This window comes from Rhodamnia argentea, chromosome 8, assembly GCF_020921035.1.
Source record: "Rhodamnia argentea isolate NSW1041297 chromosome 8, ASM2092103v1, whole genome shotgun sequence".
NCBI classification, from domain to species: Eukaryota; Viridiplantae; Streptophyta; class Magnoliopsida; order Myrtales; family Myrtaceae; genus Rhodamnia; species Rhodamnia argentea.
In genome coordinates, this window is record NC_063157.1 from 5,896,542 (window position 1) to 5,917,248 (window position 20,707).

At 41.3% G+C, this 20,707-nt stretch overlaps 4 protein-coding genes across 4 annotated transcripts; 1 reads left to right on the forward strand and 3 right to left on the reverse strand.

Moving 5' to 3' along the window:
• The first annotated feature begins 4,199 nt into the window (after nucleotides 1-4,199).
• LOC115741355 (serine/threonine-protein kinase/endoribonuclease IRE1b-like) lies at nucleotides 4,200-5,421 on the forward strand. Its single transcript, XM_030675231.2, has 2 exons — nucleotides 4,200-4,327; nucleotides 4,965-5,421. The coding sequence occupies exons 1-2, from the start codon at nucleotides 4,200-4,202 to the stop codon at nucleotides 5,419-5,421; spliced, it is 585 nt and encodes a 194-aa protein (XP_030531091.2).
• A 4,159-nt stretch (nucleotides 5,422-9,580) lies between these two features.
• On the reverse strand, nucleotides 9,581-11,297 carry LOC115741354 (GDSL esterase/lipase At5g14450-like). The gene is made up of 5 exons (XM_048283708.1): nucleotides 11,152-11,297; nucleotides 10,772-10,916; nucleotides 10,378-10,437; nucleotides 10,012-10,270; nucleotides 9,581-9,837 (listed from the first exon to the last, which is right to left on the reverse strand). The coding sequence occupies exons 1-5, from the start codon at nucleotides 11,295-11,297 to the stop codon at nucleotides 9,599-9,601; spliced, it is 849 nt and encodes a 282-aa protein (XP_048139665.1). The 3' UTR covers nucleotides 9,581-9,598.
• A 1,995-nt stretch (nucleotides 11,298-13,292) lies between these two features.
• On the reverse strand, nucleotides 13,293-14,682 carry LOC115741353 (GDSL esterase/lipase At5g14450-like). Its single transcript, XM_048283709.1, has 3 exons — nucleotides 14,119-14,682; nucleotides 13,717-14,002; nucleotides 13,293-13,546 (listed from the first exon to the last, which is right to left on the reverse strand). Exons 1-3 carry the CDS (start codon nucleotides 14,323-14,325, stop codon nucleotides 13,308-13,310), a joined length of 732 nt encoding a protein of 243 aa, XP_048139666.1. The 5' UTR covers nucleotides 14,326-14,682; the 3' UTR covers nucleotides 13,293-13,307.
• A 2,324-nt stretch (nucleotides 14,683-17,006) lies between these two features.
• LOC115741352 (GDSL esterase/lipase At5g14450-like) lies at nucleotides 17,007-18,969 on the reverse strand. The gene is made up of 5 exons (XM_030675230.2): nucleotides 18,750-18,969; nucleotides 18,277-18,477; nucleotides 17,955-18,130; nucleotides 17,579-17,840; nucleotides 17,007-17,390 (listed from the first exon to the last, which is right to left on the reverse strand). The coding sequence occupies exons 1-5, from the start codon at nucleotides 18,943-18,945 to the stop codon at nucleotides 17,152-17,154; spliced, it is 1,074 nt and encodes a 357-aa protein (XP_030531090.2). The 5' UTR covers nucleotides 18,946-18,969; the 3' UTR covers nucleotides 17,007-17,151.
• Nucleotides 18,970-20,707: the final 1,738 nt, after the last annotated feature.

The window sequence follows — 20,707 nt, forward strand, 5'->3', positions numbered from 1 at the left end:
ATAATTTGTCTAAAAAACTAGCTGAAGCCATTCTTCACATAAGTTTAAGAAGACTCGCTCTAATGGAGGTACCCAAAAAATGGAGCATAAGTCATTTTTTTTGTATCTTGTTCAATTGTGTTGATAGCTCTTTTGGTGTTCGTGTTGCACAGAGAATGAAATTTGTTGATGAGATCAAATTAATGACGGAACGATTCTTAAATTAGAGGGACCCTTGTCTAATAGAAAAATTTCAGGTAACTAGTGTAAGAGTTTTCCTGATGTGAGCTACATTAATTGGAATTGTAATTACCGTTTTTACGGGGTTGGTGTAACAAAAAAAAAAGGGATATAAGGATTTTTAATGGGCCAAATAAGGGTCCGGATAGTGTGGGCCGAGTTCGGCCTGGCCCTTGATGAAAGGGCCCGGCTAAAACTCTAAAAATAGGGCTAAGACGCTCCCTCTAACCCCGATAACTTTATATGCCATTTAGAAGAGTAAGTTGGATCTGTGATTCCTTAATATTGATTGTGGTACCACTCTAATTGTTTCATGGTTTTGTTGAAACTTGCCTCATGATACGTGTCGCGACCTCACCTTCGGCCTCCTTGAGAAGGTTCGGCGGGTTTAGAGGTATTGTCATCGATCAATGGCGTAGACTCTCCCAAGTCCTACCTCGCGTGACATTTGGATTCATTTTCATTGATTAGCAAATTGAAATGCTATTAAGATTCGCCATTAGCCTATTGGGGTCGGTTAGAAACCAATCGAGACATGGGAGGATTATCTCGATTCCTACGCAACCAGAGTTTCTAGGTTCGGGGACTTGTTTACGCTAACTAGATAATTAGCGCCCTTTCGGTACCTAACCGGTTGATATTCCCTAAGGTGACCACACATTATGCATATCATTTTAAACTTATCAGATATCTAACTAGTACTAAATGATCATGCATAATGTTTTTCTGTCATTTCGTGCAATTACCTATTTATCCTTAACCTAGCATATAGGGAAAGCGATTAACATGCAATTTTTCAAAAGATCGTTATAAACACTCAATCAAATAAATATGCCAAATAAAGATTAGGATAAGCACATGCAAACCAAATCTATGATGGCGATATTTAAACAAACAATTTCGACTCGAAGGTCGAATTACAATGATTATCAAACCGGATTGGACATCGGTCTTCAATCAACACCAATTTAAGGCTTGAAAATTCACATTAGGGGTAAAAAGGTCAAAGAAACCAATTTTCTAATTTTCTGAAATTTTTTTTATTTTTTATTTTTGAATTTTTTATTTATTTTTCAAATTTTTTATTTTTTATTGTTTTTTTATTTAAAGGAAGCCGGGTCCGGGTCGGGTCCTCGGACTCGGACCCGGATCGGGTCGTTGGGCCTAACCGTAGACGGTGGGAAGACCGTAACAGGGCCTAGTCGATCTAAAAGGGTGAGGCCCACTTTTCCACTTTGACCGAACCGGGCCCATAATCCTATCACCCATTTCTTTGAAACAAAACAGCCTTGGCCCAGCAATTTCTCTTTTTTTTTTTGTTTCCACAAGAGCCCACACGACCAGCCTTCGCTCTTCATTTTTCTTAGGCCACCCCACTCAAGCCCGCTCTCCTCTCTTTGGCACAGCCCAACAACCTCGGCTTCTCTTTTATTTTTCACGCCATCCCAAGCTCCCCTCTTGACCTTCTTGGGCTGGTCCACCAAACATCTCAAATAAAAGAAGCCAAGCCCAGCTTTCCTTTTACTCTCTATGTCAGCCCAAACGCCCAAAGACAGACACCAACAAAAAATGTGGAATGGCCCTCCGCTACTATTCATCGTTTTCTTTATTGCGTTTGCAACATGCACCGTGACACCGGCTTCGCCTACGGTCGTGACCAAGCCCGACGCCGCTGGTCCGGGTGTGAGCACCGACGCCGACTTTGTCGGCCGCCAAGCTTCCGCGTCGGTCCGGCCTGACCTCCTTTGTTCTCCTAAAAAAATCGTCGTTACGTTCGTCGTCGGGCCGCCTCTGTCACCACGTCGGGCTGCCACGGGTTCGAGCTCGCGCGCCATGCCCGCGAGACCCGCTTGTTGCCGCTAGTAAGTTACACTCGCAGGACCTTTTCGCTGCAAATGTCGAGTCCATCTACTTCGCAGGTTGCTGTTGGTCCAACCTCGCATTCGCTCGCAACTACGTCAAGTCGCCTAACTATTGAAGACCTTCTCGCGCTCTGTCTTCACTCACTTTCTCGTCGTCACCGGCCCAAACTAGTGTGCCATCTCTCATGCCCGTCGGATACCATTGAATGTCGGAGGTGGGAGGATCATCGACACATACCACCAAACCCGTCTAACCTCGCCATAAACTAGAGAGAACTTTCCGAAAGAATGGAGCTCCGAATCGCTTCCGTCCGACACCACCTCCTCCTCTTCGAGCGTTTAACCTTTGCCTCGATATCCAACAACGGGACACGCAATGGTCCTTCCCGGACGAGAACAGGCGACGACAAGCAACTCCTCAAAACTGGTTCAACAACCACCAACATAAAAGAGACCCGATCGCACCTAAACTAAACTCTCAACCAACAATATAGGTGAAAGCACGTATGAGCAACAACAAGATTGTGGCGGTGCAGCCATGCTACAACTAAATGGAGTGCATCAAACAAGTGAGGACGTGGGCTCTTTGTGGGTACGGGACCATCCAAGTTCACAAGAAAACAATCCATACATTCATTATATGTGGACACGATGCATACATGGACAAGAAAATGCCAATCTTGGCTGGGGCGAAACGCCACAGTGAAGAGCCAAGAAATGAACTTACCTGATTGGCGGATAGGAGAGGAGCGAACTTCACAAAAACTCACGGAGCGTCCTCTTCGTGCTCTTTCTCTTTTTTTTTTCTTCGGTTCTTCCGCCCTCTTTTTTGGGACCACCGAACCAACAGCCTGCTCATTCTCCTTCTTTTATCACCTTCTTGACTCCTTCCCCAAGTTTCATTCTGCGGACAAGAGTAAAATCCGGCTAATGTGGACGTGGATTGGTGAGAGACCACGTGAGGTGTGCGGTGAAAATGAAAGTAACGTGTGTGCGTGTGCAGGTGAGTGATGTGAGAGACCAACGTGAGTGGGCTGAAGAAGAAAAAATAAATGAGAGATGGATTTTGGGGGAATGTGGGTTGAAGAGAAATAAGAAAGGGAGATGGGCTGAGAAATAAAAGGAAAAGGTGGGCTGAGGAGAAAATGGGCTGCGAGAAATTAAAAAGGAAAAGGAAAGTCTGGGCCCGATTTGGTTGAGAAAGAGTAATGAAGTGGGCCATGTGAAATGCGACAGCCACGAGCGGGCTTGAGTCGAACCGGCCCGACCCGATATTTTCTTTTTCTTTTTCTTCAATTTTCTTATTTTCTCATTTCTTCTTTTTTTTTTTCTAAAAAAAATCGTTATATATATTTATTTGTTTATTGCTTTTTCTATTTTGCAATAAGACAAAAATAAATTAGACGTATTCATATTTAACGAATAATAATAATAATAATAATAATAATAATAATAATAATATGGGATCGCCAAAATTAGGTGTCAACAATACGTAGCTGGTCACAAAAAGTACTGTTGATGAACCTCACCTTGGACTGAAGACGAAATTCTCTTTTACAATCGCAAATCTAAGGTTTGGCCAAGTGAGTGATAATCTATGTCTTTCTCTCAAAGTTTCTTTTTGAAGCACAACATACCAAATTGTCTTTACATTTCTCCAAAGCGCTACCAACTGTCTTATGGTGTGCCAAGACGGTGGATAAAGAATGATGCTAGTTGGCATTACGGTACCTTTGACGGATGCCCGCAGAATGACGAAGGTGGAAAGTTAGGCGATGCTTCTAACGATATATTCGAAGTGTAGAATAGCTTGGCTAAAGGGACTAGCGATTCTATCCGTCGTTGTATTGTTATGTGTATATCGAATAAAATTGGATTCGGTAGTCATGGGAGTATTGTTTTTAGGGAAGTTATGACAATAGACCTATCGCGGTGAGGCAGCTTCACCTTGAACGTTGGCAAGAAACGAAAGGGATAAAAGACACCCTATTAAACTATCATCATCCGAATGTCCTACTTTATGAAGGTGTGCTGGAAACGAAGCATTTTATATTTGTTTGCCAAGATCTTTGTAATGGCGGCAGTCTTTTAGACTTAGTTCAAGCGGTTTCTGCAAATATGGACTTCTCTTCTTTCCTCAATATAGAACACGGAGAAAAATTGGAAGTTCTTAGGAGGGAAATGGAGAACTTTGAATTATGGACAGCTAGTGGGCATCCGTCATTGCTTTTGCTAAACCTAATGGGGTAATTCTTATGGCTTTGAAGACTTCGATTATCTAAGATGTTATTTAGTTGTTTGATTTTTTTTATCATGTCTACTTATGATACAGGGAAATGATATTAGGATTGAGTCATTTTCATGGATTAGATATCATCGAAGGTGATGTAAGGCCCAAGAATGTCCTGATTACTAGGAGCAAAACATTATCGATCAAATGGACCGACATAGAAATTAGCAAATTGCCCATTTGAGAAAATTCAAACAATGGTAAGTTTGATCTTCTACGTTCGTTTGCAATTTTTTTTTAAATCTCTGATGTGTTGTCAAACCTTAGGGTGGCGAGCATCGGAGATGCTTTGTCTTGGGACGCAGCTAACAAGAGAGGCCAACCTGTTTAGTCTTGGGTGCGTCTTCTTCTTCCGTGCCACCTCTGGAAATCACCCCGATCTACTATATGATGAAATGGGGCATCTAGATCACGGTAGAATTGAGAACCTACTCAGACCGTAGCCACTTCTTGTGAGGCTCGTCATTTGATTTGGACATTATTGAACTCGGATCCTAAATAGAGGTAAGAGTGTGGTTTCATTGAGCTAATATGATTTTAATTTTTTCATAAATTGCACTAATCAATATTTAATTGCTTCTATTTATTGGCAGACCAAAAATATCAAACGTGATTGATCATCCCATGTTTTGGGATTCTACGAAGAGACCGTTGTTTCTATGCGATGCCAGCGACAAACCGCAATTAGAACAATTCGCTTCAAATCTTAGGAAAGAAATTCATATGGGGGCAACATGGATTCTTCCCGGTCATAAAGATTGGCACAAGATGGTAGATGGTGATATTTTGTTGAATTTATTTGCCCATGAGCTCGGTGTGCAACACAGGTTTGCTCACGTGGTATCTTTTCTGCGAGCTATTAGGAATCGCTTCAACCATCACATAGAAACCCCACACCTTCAGCAGATCGAAGGGCCATCTCCCGATGGCTTTGATGCATATTACTCTAGTCGATTTCCTGCTCTTTTGATGCATGTATATTTAGTTATGTATAGAAACCGTGGTGGGGAAGAAGTTTTCGGGAAGTACTTTACTTTCTTTATAGATTAGAGGTGCATAGTGCTCCACAAAATTTGTCTTCCATGAGTTATCTTTTCATTGAAGAGAGCTAGACAAAATGACATTCTAGCAACACTGGATTTTGATATTGTATTTTGAGTGAGAACAGAACAATTGATCAAATGTTGAAACTAAAACACTGCTATAGCAGTGAGGGAATTTCATATGTTCAAATTCTTGTTTTTCTCCTCATTCCTCTTGATTTCTCATTTTTGATTGAAACTGCTCTTATTGAGATGCCTCTACTTTTGGCTTTTGGCTTTTTTGGTTGAAATAGAGATCTTCAGATTCCTCAAGATTTCTTATGATTTGATGTTGCACCAAAATTGCTGTCCACATTAGTATGGACACTGGTAGAATTAAAAAATTCGTGATTTCTGACATGAGAAACCTCTTTATTGATATACATCTCATCATTATATTGTTGTTACAGATTATAATTTATCTAAAAAACTAGCTAAAGCTATTCTTCACATAAGTTTAAGAAGACTCGCTCTTATGGAGGTACCCAAAAAATGGAGCATAAGTCATTTTTTTTTTATCTTGTTCAATTGTGTTGTTAGCTCTTTTGGTGTTTGTGTTGCATAGAGAATGGAATTTGTTGATGAGATCAAATTAATGACAGAACAATTCTTAAATTAGGGGGACCCTTGTCAAGCTGAAAATTTCAAGTAACTAGTGTAAGAGTTTTCCTGATGTGGGTTACATGAATTGGAATTGTAATTACCGTTTTTACGGGGTTGGTCTAATAAAAAAAGGGATATAATGACTCTTCATGGGCCAAATATGAGTCTAGCTAGTGTGGGCCGAGTTCAGCCTGGCCCGTGATAAGAGGGCCCGGCTAAAACTCTATAAATAGGGCTAAGACGCCCCCCTCTAACCCTAATAACTTCATACGCCATTTAGTCTTCTCATGAGGTGAGAGAGGAGAGTGTGAGGTGGTCTCATCGACGCTAGGCATTCGGAGGGCGACGTAAAGGAAGCGCTTGAGCTTCGTATTGTCAGAATTCCGTATCAAGAACAACGAATTCCAAATTAGGTGCACAAATTCCTTTTCCTTTATTGTTTTGTTTCTAGGTTTGGATTATGGCGATCGTAAGGTGTCGTTTGCGATGACGGGCGGCTGTTTGGATTGCAAACAGTTGAGATTCGAGAAAAGTTGTTTTCTTCAATCAAGCTCATCTCGAATTTAATCTGCATAAACTCAACAAACTTTTTGTGCAAATTCGCATGGAAGATATGATATCTCACTTAAAATATTATGCCCTAGCTTTCGAATAAATTGAATAGCAACTATAAGAATATCAACTATTTGAATCCGAAGCTACTTGACCTTTTACAAGAAGCATTAAGGACTTGCTCAATACATTTTGAGATGCCTTCAATGATTTACGAGAATTGTAAGTGAAGAGGAGAGTAGGAGAATTTTCAATCCTTCGGAAATATTGTGGGATCTTCCTCCAAAATATGATTTTTTTTTCAACTTACTAGAAAAATGTGTTAACGAGAAGCCTTTTGATTGTCCATGAAAGTACTTAATTATAGAGTGTTGTTAACAATGAAACATTCTTCACTAAGCCGATTTCATAATTTTCATTAGCCTCAAATGATCGGAAAGATTTTCTTCGAACCAAACAGAAGTGAACTCGCTTGAGTAGGTGGGTTAACCCGGCGAAGCCACGCTCACGTCTCATTGGACCTAACTTTGTTTATCATGCAAACAATCAACTATCGACAAAGTTGCATACCGATATTTCGAGGCGGCTCAAGCCTCGGTCAAATGGATCGGGTCGAGACAGACCTTGTTTACAAGCCCCTTCCCGAGGTAAGCTATTCGACCTTCATACTCAAAGGGCTCGGATGAGTCCGCGCCAATGATTAGCTCAACCCCCAAAGTCAACAAATGACAAGGTTAGAATCATATGCCTTACCAACATCGATCTTACAAATGAAACATTTGTATCCTTAGGAAATGAAATTTAGTTGGGAAAATTTCAAATAAGGGTCTCAAGTACTTTCATTTTATCAAATAAGGACCCGAAGTGAACCTTGTATCTAATAAGGGTGTGAAGTTCCCTTTTTTTCTCAAATAAAAGCATGAAGTGACAAAAAATCCTCAAAAGAGAGCCTAGTCACAAGGGCATTTTTGTCATTTCCTCTCTCTTTTTTCCTTTTTTCTTTATCTTTTCATTTTTCTATTTTTAAGAATTAAAAAAAATACAAATGCACATGCGAGAGGGTTGGGGCCGCTTCCCACCGTCGGTAGGGGGCGGACAAGCCCTCGCCGGAACCAAGAGAGGGTCGGGCCCTCTCCCGGATCCGGGCGAGGGCCGCCGACCCCGCCGCCCTTTCTTGACGCCACATCGGCGGGAGGGGAGGAGCCTCCCTCCTGTGTTTATTTCTTCTTCTTTTTTTCAAATTTTTAATTTCTTTTTTAATTTACAAGAAAGGAAAAGAGAAAGAAATTTTTTTTAAAAAATCAAAAAGAAGAAATGACAAAAATACCCTTTAAGGGCATGCCTTTTCTTGAGACTTCATGGCCACTTCAAGCCCTTATTTGAAATAAAATTCACTGTATGCCTTTATTTGAGAAAATAAGAACATTTCGGTACTTTAAATGGAATTTTTCCAATTTAGTTAACAGTAAGTAAGATCTTGCCAGTGGGGTCTTCGTGCGGTCATTTGTTTGGGCCACTTGCTCCCTCTCTTCATTTCTCAATTGGTGTTCTTGGGCTATGTCCGTGGCGTGGCGGCCTCCAACTGCAACAACCTCGTCTTTTGCATTCTTATATGTTCTTTTCTTCCTTTTTTGCCGTTCTTGAGCAATCGCTTGCTGACGACAGAAGGCATCATCGCCTTGGTAAGCTATTGAACTAAGATATGAGTAATAGTGTTGGGTTTTCTTTCTGTTCTTGCATGTTCCTGGGTGACATGGTATATCTACCGACCTTGCGAATCACATGAAACAGCAGTCAATCTCGCGCAAGAATCCGAAAGAACCATGCTCCTCTTATTGAAAATTAACAGCTGCTACATTGAGACTGCCTTCACAGCCAAAGTCTCACGCTTATTCAAGATTTCTTGTTACAAAAGACTTACGAAGTGCTCTGCTCGGCAAACAGGGCATTTTTAAGGCATTTTGATATATAAAAATTTCTCCTTTCTGCCATCTGTAAGTCTATGGATGAATTGGAGCAGTCGCTCACATTGCTTAAGAAGGCTTTGAAGATACATGCTGATGCCCCTGGCCAGCAAAACATGGTTGCAGGAGTCGAGGCATGGATGGGGGTTATGTATCGTATGATGGGAAAATATTTACACCTCCATAAATTCTGCCGCTCCGAAATCCGGAACAGTGCAGAGGAAAAGTCTCCCTTGTTTGGAATTGCTTTAAACCAAATGGGTCTGAGCCTGCGTGCAATCTAATGCAATATACGAGGCTGCAGAACTCTTTGAAGAAGCATCAAACATTTCGAAAAGGAATATGGACCATATCACCGTGAAGCATTTTGGTTGGCACGTATGATGCATTGAACAGGTATGACTGTTTATTCTCAGCTTTGCTCGTGATTCTTGCCATTTAATTTGTATTTCTGCGATCTTGTCTCCATAGCATCTATCGTTTCTGGGCCAAACTTCATGGTTTTACCATCATCTCCGAGTCCCTTGAAAATGACAGCTTAAGTTAGACTGTTCTTTAATTCCCTTGTTGGCATTTCGTTCGCACTGCTGCTAGTTCTTTTATTTATGGAATGGAATCTAACCGGCAGTAGAGTCAGGTCCCCAAGGCCATTTAGGCGTGATCGTGACGTGATCTTAGAAGATGGTGGCATCAAGGTATTGTGATCTTGACGATTTACGTACTTTCTTAGGCATGAAGCAAATTTGAGAGAGGAAGTACATAAGCTATCTATTTCTGCCGAATAATCTCTAAAGCAAAAGAGACTTAGCAATTAGAAAGCCACGCCCTTCTTATTGGATATCTGGTTTTATATGTCATTTTTAAAGCAATGCTTGTATTATTTTGCATGTGAATATTTCCTAACATGTGCTCCGACAGGATTGATGTTTTATTTAGGACCAGAAAGTAGAAAAGGAAAAGCAATATTTTTCGCTCTTTTTTCTTTGGTTCTTTTGGATATTACATCTTCAATCTTGACGCTGTAAGTTATGGACAAGCACTGGAGATTGGTGAAGGTGGGTCGGACATGGAACAGTTGAGGATGCGTGAAGAGATCCACGAATTTGCTGCATCCGTGAAATGTATGCTGTCCCAGCCAATTTGATCCTGAGGATCGCCACAAGCATCTCCATGAACAGTGGTTCCATTTACGTGTGCTGACAGTCCACACATCACGAATGTCGGCACGAAGGTACCACAGCAGTAGTTCAGTGGATCAACAAAACCTGCCACCAGATTTCATCAATGGTTAGAACATGATTTACACAAGGAGATCTGCTCATTAAGTGTATCCTCCTGTTGCTTGCGGATTGCCAACTTTTTCTCTACATTTACCTTGTAGATCTGCTCATTAAGTGTAGCCTGAGAGAGCTAGTACTCTCTGATATGCGGAAGATTACCTTGGTTTTTAGCATCACTTATCAGCGATAGCTTGGCTGAATATAGGTCGACATATGTGAATGCAGCCACAGATAGATTATTTACCCTTTCTTTAAGCTGCTGATTGAATTCTTGAACGACATCGTTTTGATAAGCGACACAGCCATTCTGGTTAAGGGTGCCATTTCTGAATTTAAATGGCACAGCCATGAAAGGCAAGCATCCAATTGGACCGGTGTTGTGTATCCAAAAAGCTCTTGCTCCTTCGCCATAGAGTTGCTGAAAATAAACAACAGAAATACCTTTAGCAGTATAAAAATTAGCAAGTTTTGTGCATTATTGTTAGGCTTTTTATGGATCTCAGAAATTCTATGACTGCCCATAACTTGTATTGCTGCGTCAAGGATGCCAGGAATTGTAGCGACAGTTTGATCTACTGTCACGTTCTGAAAGGCAAAAAAAAAGATCATTCTGTCCCATATCAAATGTGTAGATGGCCTTTGAGAAATCATCAGGATGCGGAAGGGACATGCTGCTGCAACTCTCGATCATCCCTGAATTTAACGTGACTTTTTTTTATGTTGTCAGTCTTTACAAAATTATTCAGATTTGTGCACAAAATGCTATTATGGGGACTCTTAATTGGACTGAGTGGCATATCCAGATTACTTGCCTCGTGCCATAATTCTGGCTAATGAACTGCAGAAAGCTGACGAAGGGCATAATGGCTCACCATAATCACTTGAGTTCTTATAGAGTTCTGTTGTGCGAGATTTGAACTGTTTGAATTGCAAGATTTGAACTGTTTGTTGCGGCAAAGTTTACACCGCGTCCAAAGTTCGTCCCTACGGAGTCCAAGTATGCACTCATGTATGGTAATCCTAGTTTCTCAGCTGCAGCAAGTTCAAGAAAACCGATTATACCTCTGTGATTGTACAAATATTAACCTGTAATGACCTTTATCAAGGCATCTTTTTGTCAAGACAATGAACTTCTAGTGATCAAAACATGTTCATCCTGACAGGTGTGATTAACCACTAAATTTCCCTCGTTGCATGCTTATGGGATCCATATAAGGAAACCGATGACTCGAATGTTTCAAAGTAGTCCGCTAAGAAATCTTACTTATGAAATCGAGGATGACATGCTCATTGGATAACCTCTTGGGAGGATTGCCAAGGTTGGTTTCGCCGTAGGGAGGTGGAATTTGTGTGAGTGCAGCAGAGCGGCCTCCGGTGTCCGAGTTTGAATCCCCAAAGTTGTAGATAGCAGGAAAGTTGCAGCTAGATGAACTGCTGGACACCATATCCCTTTTGTGTCATTGCCAATCCCAAAACCAGCAGTCCCAAAATGCCGAGTATTTTTGCTAATGCCATCGTTCCTTCAAACTCAAAAGCAAGTGATATTACGCTGTTCTTGTGTTAGTGGTGTCTTATGGCTTTTCCAGGACCTATTCTGTACTCTTCTAAACGCAGACCGGGACAGTCGAAAAAAAGGGCAGCTTAGAGTTCACGTAAAATGGGAAGATTGGGGTTCGCGGAATTGCCTCTAGCTTCATGCCGCTCGGCATCAGATAGGACAGGCTAGAATGTTCCATCCCACAACTTGAGGACTCCTGAAAATTACAAAACTGAAGTGATAGGCAATAGCATGAAATCTTCTACTTGCAAGCGTGGACTTGGAATTAACATCTTTCTTGATGCTTCGTCTCATGCTGGCATAGTTATAATCGACGAAGCAAAGTTGCGGTCCTAATAAGGAGAGGGACAAATTGGTTGAGAGGTAGCAACTTCTATGCTCTTTATATGGAAATTGGGTCAGCTTTTTTTAGTCTATTACGTTAATATAGATTACAGAAGTGAAAATTCACTGACCAAATGGATTTCTACTCTAAAAGTGTCATCATGCGTGGAAATCCACTTCCAGAAATGTCATCATATGCACCAACTCCTAAAGGCTGACCTAAGTATGCGAGAAGAGAAGAACAAAAAAAGGGACCACAACATATGTAGACAAGAATGGTTATCGAATGGCATTGATGGCAGATCAGTTACCTCGGCAACATTGATTTGTCTGATAATGACAACTTAAGCAGGGGCATATTCGCTCATTTCCAGGATTGGCAAAGGTGGTCTGTCTTAACCTATAGGCTTTTTATTTGTTCAGATTTTAGATGGAACCTTTATGATGGTTGTTTGCACCAAAATTTAACCAGGTCATTGATATAAGTAGACACGTGGCCAGAAGGCAAATGGTTGTCGACACTAGATATGCGAGCCATTATCCACGACTGACAGAGTATTCGATATTAATATGCATCGATGATCATGAATCGGCTGGGGACATACGACGACGCACGATTGACGATCGTCATAGCAGAGCTAGTCGACAAAGATACCAACGAAAAAAAGAAGATAAATCCCCGATTAAGATACTGTTTCGCTAGAAACCCATGACGAAATATCTTTCACCAAAAATTGTTCTTCGGCTATTAATTGAGTGAAGCAAGGTCACGCGAAGCGTCATAGGCTAAGAAACGACGATCGATTTGATTCACACAGAAATGTACAAGCGCAAATCGTGCCGAAATCTAATCGATGACAAGGTTAGGTAATCAGATGAAAATAAACTTTGTTGAAATTTAATGAACCATACATTTTGAGAACACGAAAGTACTATGCCGGAATTTAACCGAGGACACAGTACTCATGATAAATACATGCCGAAATTTAATCGATAACGCGAATCTGGAATCAACAACTATGAAAGTAAAGATAAATATAAATTTGGTTGATTTCAAAAGTTGCCAACTCTTTAGCGAATTTATTTATTTTTATTTGAGTGACTTACCGGCTTTTATCACCAGCAATTCACCTTTCTTCTAGTTAATTTTTTTGGAGTTCACGGACCTCACGTTCCAATCCTTTTTCTTAGTTTTTGCAGTGTTAGTCCGTTTTTCTGTTCATGTTGTCTTGCTAGAGCTTCATGATCTACTTGGGATATTTCAAATTTAGCACGAGATATCTCAAACCTGTTCCTTGAGTGAGGCCCAAAAACTGGTCTGAATCGCCAGTATCGAACTCAAACAAGAAGCAAACGCTACAGCTTTCATGGCGAATAAGTCCACATGCTGGTTCTTTTGAAAGCAAAGCTTTTGTTATTCCCCCAGGTGAATATTACATGACGTGCTCCGACTGGAGTGATGTTTTATTTGGTAATCAAATGACGGAAGTTAGCAAAGCGAAAAGGAAGATTGTTCTCTCGCTTTCGTTTTGCCTCTTTTGGTTCTGACATCTTCAGTCTTGATGCTGTATAGTTATGGACAAGCAACGGAGATCGGTGCAGGTGGGTTGGTCATGGAACCATCAAGGATGCGTGAAGCGATCCATGAATTGGCTGCATCCGTGAAATGTATGCCATCCCAGCTGATCCGATCCTGAGGATCGCCACAAGCATCTCCATGAATGGTGGCTCCATTCACTTGTGTTGACAGTCCGCACATCACGAATGCCGGCACGAAGGTACCACAGCAGTAGTTTAGTGGATCGACAAAACCTGCCGCCAGATTTCATCAACAGTCAGAACACAATTTACACACCTCGGTAGTATAAGTTCAACGAATCATTAGGCAAAAAGGACCTCCTGTTATTGCAGACTGCCTAGTTTTTCTCTACATAAACCTCATGGGGTTTCTCATTAAGTGTATAGCCTGAGAGAACTATTACGCTGCAGAAGATTACCTTGATTTTTAGCATCACTTATCAGCGATAGCTTGGCTGAATATACGTCGACGTAGGTGAATACAGCCATGGAGACATTTCTTCTTAGCTGGTCCACACTTTCTTTAAGCTGCTGATTGAATTCTTGAATGACATTGTTTTGGTAAGCGTTGCAGCCACTCTGGTCAAGGGTGCCATTTCTAAATTTGAATGGTAGAGCCATGAAAGGCAAACATCCAATTGGACCGGTGTTATGTATCCAGAAAGCTCTTGCTCCTTCGCCATAGAGTTGCTGAAAATAAACAATGGAAATCCCTTTAGGAAAGCAGTATAAAAATGAGCAAGTTTTGTGCATTTATGTTAGGCTCTTTATGGATCACAGAGATTCTATGACTTCCCATAACTTACTTGTATTGCTGCATTGAATCTGTCAAGGATTCCAGGAATTGCAGCGACAATTTGATCTACTATCAAGTTCTGAAAGCCAAATGTAAGATCATTCTGTCCTATATCAAATGTGTAGAGGGCCTTTGAGAAACCATCAGGATGCGGAAGGGACACGCTGCTGCAATTTTCGATGATCCCTGAATTTGACGCCATTTTTTTATATGTCATCAGTCTTTACAAAATTATTCAGCTTTGTGCACAAAGAAACTGAAGGAGATGAGATTACAGGGACTCTAAATTGGATTAAGAGGCATATTCACATTACTTGCTTGATGTGCAATAATTCTGGCTAATGAACTGCAGAAAGCTGAAGAAGGATATAATGGCTCCCCGGAACCACCCAAATTCTTGTAGAGTTGTGTTGTGCATGATTTGAACTGTTTGAATTGAGAGATCTGAACGCCGAGATCGAATGGGCTGAAAGGACCAGGTAGAATGGAAGAGCCTCCGGTGGCGAAGTTTGCGCCGTGTCGAAAGTTTGTGCCTACAGAGTCCAAGAATGCACTCATGTATGGTAGTCCTAGTTTCTCAGCTACAGAAAGTTAAAGAAAACCGATGATGCCTCAGATATTGTACAAATGCTAAACTATAATGACCTCTATGAAGGCATCTTTTTGTCAAGACAATGAACTTCTATTAATCAGAACTGTTGATCCTGAGTGGTGAAACTAATGACTGAATTTCCTTAGTGCATGTTCATGTGGTTCATATTCTGCTCTAAAGAAACTGATGACTCAAATGTTCCAGCAGTCTGCTAAAAATCTCACTTATGAAATCGAGGATGACATGCCCATTGGATAATCTCTTGGGAGGATTGCCAAGGTTGGTTTCGCCGTAGGGAGGTGGAATTTGAGTAAGTGCAGTGGAGCGGCCTCCAGTGTCCGAGTTTGAATCCCCCAAAGTTGTAGATAGCAGGAAAGTTGCAGCTAGATGAACTGCCAGACACCAAGTCCCCTTGTGTCATTGCCAATCCCGAAACCAGCAGCATCAAAATGCTGAGCGTTCTTATTAATGCCATTGTTATTTCCAACTCAAAAAGTAAATGATATTTAGCTGTTCGTGAGTAGCTGTGTCTTATGGCTCTTCGAAGACCACTTTTATACTCGGATAAGAGCAGATGATGCAGCGAGAAAAGGGCAGCTCGGAGTTCACATAAACTGGGATGGCAGGGTTCCCAGAATTGTCTCTAGTTTCATGTCACTTGACATTGGATAGGACTGGTTACATTGTTCCATACCACAGCTTGAGGGACTCCTGAAAATTATAAAACTAAGAGGCAACTTGGAGTCAACATCTTTCTTGATGCTTTGTCTCATGCTTGCATACTTGTGATCACCGAAACAAAGTCGTGGTCTTCATTGGAAGAGGAACAAATCGTAGGAAGGTAGAAACTTCTGCATTTTTTACCTGGAAATTGGGTCAGCTCTTCATAATCTAGTGCTTTGATATATAAGTTACAGATTGGTGAAACTTGTAAATGTTGACCAAAGTATGCGAAAAAGAAGGAAAAAATGGACAATATAGGAAAAAATGGACAATATATGTTACCAAGAATGGGTATCAACTATCAAATGATATTGATAACCAGATCAATGACTTCAGCACATATGATCTGTCTGATAATGACAACTTAAACAGGGGCATGTTTCACTCATTTCTAGGATTGGCAAAGATGCTCTGTCTTAACCCACAGGCTCCTTCATCTGTTTAGATTAGATGATTACTATATCAAGGTTCATATTTTCCTTAATCTCTGCCTTATGCATCTGGTAAGCTGGCAAATCCTGAGTGATCTCTGCCTTTGAAATGAGTTATGATTTAGGTGAGGGTGGGGGATGCACAGACGACACATGTTTTTTTTAAATGGCTTTTATCGTCACCTCCGTGTCTCTTGAACATGGCAGTTTAGATTAGGATGATTTTCAACTTATGTATTCGCTTTTCATTTCAAGTTCCCCTAGTGTTTCTTTATCCCTTCGTAGTTATGGTATCCGGTCGGCGGTAGAGTTAGATCTCCAAGAGCATTAAGTTCTTCATTCTTTGAATCAGTCATCTTTAGCTCGAGTAGATCCTTACTTCTTGTTTACATCTCTAACAATTTGCACAGGTCGGATGAGGAGATTGAAATTCTGGAGTGTATTGTTGCCATTAGAGAAGAGGCACTTACGGGCAGGGAACCCTGATGCGGATTGAACAAAGCGGGAAGGGATTGGAGCAGAAAGTCCAGGACACTGGGAACTTTACTTACACTTAACTCTTGCATCAAGGCACTGTAATTCTGATGCTGTAAATATCGTTTGTGCGCATGAAGCGAAGTTGATAGTAGAAATACATAAGGCTGTTCGTTTGCGTTGGAAGAATTGTTGCGCACAGGAAAGCGACGCCAGCCACACCATGCTGGAATTCTAGCTTACTGGTGTGGGCAGTTGAAAGCACAATTAAGGTTAGATTTTGCACGTCATTTTGGAAATAAAGAATGTTCACAGATTTAGTCCTCTAATTGTTGGCTGCAAAGGGCAAGTATGGACTTAAATGGCTATTCCATTCGGCATTCCCAGTAACTATCGACCTATGTTGACCTTTGTTGATGAGAGAACAATCTAATTATTTTCCGGAGCGCGAATGAAAGAACTACAGAAGCTTTACATTCACCTTAATGGGTTGTTTCAAATCGTCTTCCTGCAGCTTCATGATCTTCTTGGATCTAGTATCCTATGAAGCAGAAGATTATTTAGCATGAGATGTCTGAAATCTGTTTCTTGAGAAAGGCCCACAAGTTGGTCTGAATTTCCTGTATTGATGTCAAACTAGAAGCAAATAGTAAAACTTTCCTAGTGGGAAACGTCCATGCTTGTGTTATTTCCTTTGTCGATGCTACAGGACGTGCGCTCTGAGTCCGACGGGAGTAATGTATTAGTTAGACTGAATGATCAGATATTGGAAAAAAGAAAAGAAGATTTTTGGTGCCAACGTCGTCGATCTTGACATGGTGAGTTATGGACAAGCATTGGAAATTGGTACAGGCGGATCAGACATGGAACCATTGAGGATGCGTGAAGCAATCCATGAATTGGCTGCATCTGTAAAATGTGTGCCGTCCCAGCTAATTCGATTCTGAGGATCGCCACAAGCATCTCCATGAATGGTGGTTCCATTCACTTCTAATAACATTCCACACTTCACGAATGTCGGTGCGAATCTACCACAGCAAAACTTTAGTGGATCAACAAAACCTGCCACCAGATTTCATCTTCTCTATTAGAACAAAATTTAGACAGCGCAGTGGTACTAGTCTAACGAAACATTAGGCTAACGGACCACCTGTTACTGCAGGATTGCCTAGTTTTTCTCTGCATTTTTCTGTCGTTCTTTCTCATCAAGTGTAGCCTGAGAGGGCTAGTACATTTATGCAGATGATTACCTTGATTTTTAGCGTCACTGATCAGCAATAGCTTGGCTGAATATACGTCAACGTATGTGACTGCAGCCATAGAGAGATTATTCCTTAGCTGGTTCACCCTTTCTTTAAGCTGTTGGTTAAATTCTTGAGCTACGTCGTTTTTGTAAGCGACACAGCCATTCGGGTCAAGGGTACCATTATATGGTAGAGCCATGAAAGGCAAGCACCCGAGTGGACCAATGTTATGTATCCAGAAAGATCTTGCTCCTTCGTCATAGAGTTCCTGAAATTAAATGGCAGAAGTCTATGGGAAAATAGTAACAAAGAGCAAGTTTTGTGCATTTATGGCAAGCTCTTCAGATGGATCTCAGATCTTCTATGACTTCCCATAACTTACTTGTACTGCTGCATCAAAACCCTCAAGGATGCGAGGAATCGCTGCGACGATTTGGTCAACCGTCATGTTATAAAAACCAACTGCAAGGTCATTATGTCCGATATCGAACGTGTAGAGGGCCTTTGAGAAGTCATCAGGATGTGGAAGTGAGATTCCGCTGCACCTTCCGGTCATCCCTGAGTTTAGCGCCATTGGTCGATATGTTGTCAGTCGTTACAAAAACATTCAGCTTTGGATGCAAGGACACTGAAGGAACTGCAGTTCCGGAGACTCTCAATTGGATTAAGAAGCATTGTGTCAGATACAAGGTGACTTCACTCACCGGAATCCTTCGAGTTCTTGTAGAGTTCTGTCGTCCGTGATTTGAACTGTCTGAATTGGGAGATCTGAATACCAAGATCAAAAGGACTAATGGGGCCGGGTAGAATGCCTGAGCCTCCGGTAGCGAAGTTTGCACCGTGTCGAAAGTTTGTTCCTATGGAGTCCAAGTATGCATTCAAGTACGGTAGTCCTAGTTTCTCAGCTGCAGATAGTTCGAGAACACAATTTTGCCTCAGAGACTTGCCACAAGTGTCTACCGATAACAACACTTAGACAAAGAAGCTTCTTATTTTGCCGAATTTAAAAACAGAAGTTGAAGTGATTGAAGACTGCTAAGTTCTGATTCTAAAATCATCACCAAGCTAGTGATTCCTAGAAGCTGCTTCACTTAGGTGTAAATGAACTAAATTAGTCCAAGAGGCTTCATAAGACAAAATGCATCATGGGCTCATAGCCTCGAACAGAAAGACTCACTTATGAAATCGAGGATGACATGCCCGTCGGATAATCTCTTGGGAGGATCACCGAGGTTAGTTTTGCCGTAGGGAGGCGGAAATTGAAAAAACGCGGCGGAGCGGCCTCCGGTGTCTGAGTTAGAATCCCCGAAGTTGTAGATAGCAGGAAAATTGCAGCTAGATGAACCGCCAGAAACCAAGTCACCTTCTGTCATTGCCAAGCCCAAAACCAGCAGTCCCAAGATGAAGAACATCTTTACTGACGCCACGGTTCTTTTACAATCAAAGACCTCTTTTATACTCTGCTAACAGCAGCAGATGGAAACCAGGTCACGTTGGCTGTGATGTGCAGGTCATTGTCTCTAGTTTCATGTTACTTGACAGTGGATGGGACAAATTGGAAAAACTTTTTAATTGCAAGTAGGTGCTCTAGATCAGTTGCTTTCTTAGTCCTCTTGTCTTATCCTTGCATAGTTATGATCGACGAAGCAAAACCTAAGTTCATCGAATGATAGTGATGGGAGATCAATCATATCACCGCATATTGTTAGAATATTTCTCAAGCTTGAGCTCAGACGAGACCCGAACCGAGGAAGATACGTGAACATTCGACCCCATGAAAGTCGAAATTAACTCGGCATTGAAAATCGGGTCTGTTTTCGTCTGCATGTTCAAGATCAAAGCCGCACAATAATTGAAGGATTTGAGTCCATTCTTGTTAAGTGCCGCTCTCTCTTCTTTGTCATATCCATGTCTCGGACTCCTGCTGGAGGTGTGATGATATTGAATATTCCAAATGCTTTGTTATGTGGTGTTGGAGCCTTAAAGTGAAGAAGTGCAAATCGTTGACGAAATGTGTTGTTTCCATCTTGGCAAGGCCACGTTGCTGGGCCAGCTGGTGGGCCAAGATCTCCATGATGAGAATGGGCAGGAATAAAAAACGGAAGAATTCTTGGTTATAAATAGAAGTGTGAGCAGAAGGATGGAGTGGGCCAAATCTCTCCTTGGTGGCCGAGGAGTGTGCAGAGAGTTCTTCGAGAGAGAGAGAGAGGTTTTCTTCTTGTAATTATACCCGAGTGAATTAGCGGATTAGATTTTTGTGATTAGAATTTTACAATTACTTTTTAAGATTGACATCATTCCATTAGGAATTGAGAAACAGTATTTGAGCATTCGTGTACTGTTATAATCTCCGAGTGTGTGAAATTTTGTGAAGTTCCCATGTGGACGGAGGTCATATTGACCGAACCACGTAAATATGGAGTCCCATTTCCTTTTGTTCCTTGATCCGATTTATCCAATCGCCTTGTCTTAATAGATATGATATGGTATGGCTGATTTGTATTGTTTCCTTCCATCCAAATTTACGTTAAAAGAGATTGATTTGTACATTTGGTACCGATGGTGTCGCTCGTGTTAAATCGATGACGCCTCTTTATGATTAATTTGGGTTCCCGCTTGTAATTTGCATCATTTTTGTAGTACTAGTGCATCTCGTGATACGGTAGTTCGATACTCTGTTTCAAAATAGGCATCCACAACTCGCTTTTGATTTTCAAATCGGTTGCTTCGTAAGGTATGTGATTTATAAGATATGCGAAGCAAATACGTCTTTGCAATCATGACTTTTGCGATACATTAGCACTGACTTATAAAGTTTCGGCACATCCATCGACGATTCTCGAGTCTCGAAATGGAAACGACCTCAATCTAGAATACCATCTAAACACTTAAAGAAAGAGGAAAAAAAAGAAAAATGTGGTCTGCTTAGGCCAAAGCCCACCTAAAGCATCACCCCATTTCTTAAAGTCGTGAAGGAGGGTCTCCTCCCCTCCTGAGGCAGTGGGATTTAATGAATGCCATGTTCCCTCTTGCTTGATAGATGGACCATCTCCTGTGATTAGCTAGGGTTTAAGTTGGCACTGCCCTTCTTCAATGCCTCTTCAGCTGCTCAATAATCCATCCCACAATTGGAAA

Coding starts and splice junctions, on each gene's coding strand:
- LOC115741355 (XM_030675231.2), top strand. CDS start 4,200: ATGGACTTCTCTTCTTTCCTCAATATAGAACACGGAGAAAAATTGGAA. Junction 4,328..4,964: donor CTTTTGCTAAACCTAATGGG/GTAATTCTTATG, acceptor ATTTATTGGCAG/ACCAAAAATATCAAACGTGA.
- LOC115741354 (XM_048283708.1), bottom strand. CDS start 11,297: ATGGTGTCCAGCAGTTCATCTAGCTGCAACTTTCCTGCTATCTACAAC. Junction 10,438..10,771: donor CAAATCTTGCAATTCAAACA/GTTCAAATCTCG, acceptor TTTGCCTTTCAG/AACGTGACAGTAGATCAAAC. Junction 9,838..10,011: donor AAGTGATGCTAAAAACCAAG/GTAATCTTCCGC, acceptor ATCTGGTGGCAG/GTTTTGTTGATCCACTGAAC.
- LOC115741353 (XM_048283709.1), bottom strand. CDS start 14,325: ATGACATATAAAAAAATGGCGTCAAATTCAGGGATCATCGAAAATTGC. Junction 14,003..14,118: donor GATTCAATGCAGCAATACAA/GTAAGTTATGGG, acceptor GTTTATTTTCAG/CAACTCTATGGCGAAGGAGC. Junction 13,547..13,716: donor TCAAGGTAATCTTCTGCAGC/GTAATAGTTCTC, acceptor ATCTGGCGGCAG/GTTTTGTCGATCCACTAAAC.
- LOC115741352 (XM_030675230.2), bottom strand. CDS start 18,945: ATGACAGAAGGTGACTTGGTTTCTGGCGGTTCATCTAGCTGCAATTTT. Junction 18,478..18,749: donor TGTCATCCTCGATTTCATAA/GTGAGTCTTTCT, acceptor AACTATCTGCAG/CTGAGAAACTAGGACTACCG. Junction 17,841..17,954: donor GTTTTGATGCAGCAGTACAA/GTAAGTTATGGG, acceptor ATTTAATTTCAG/GAACTCTATGACGAAGGAGC.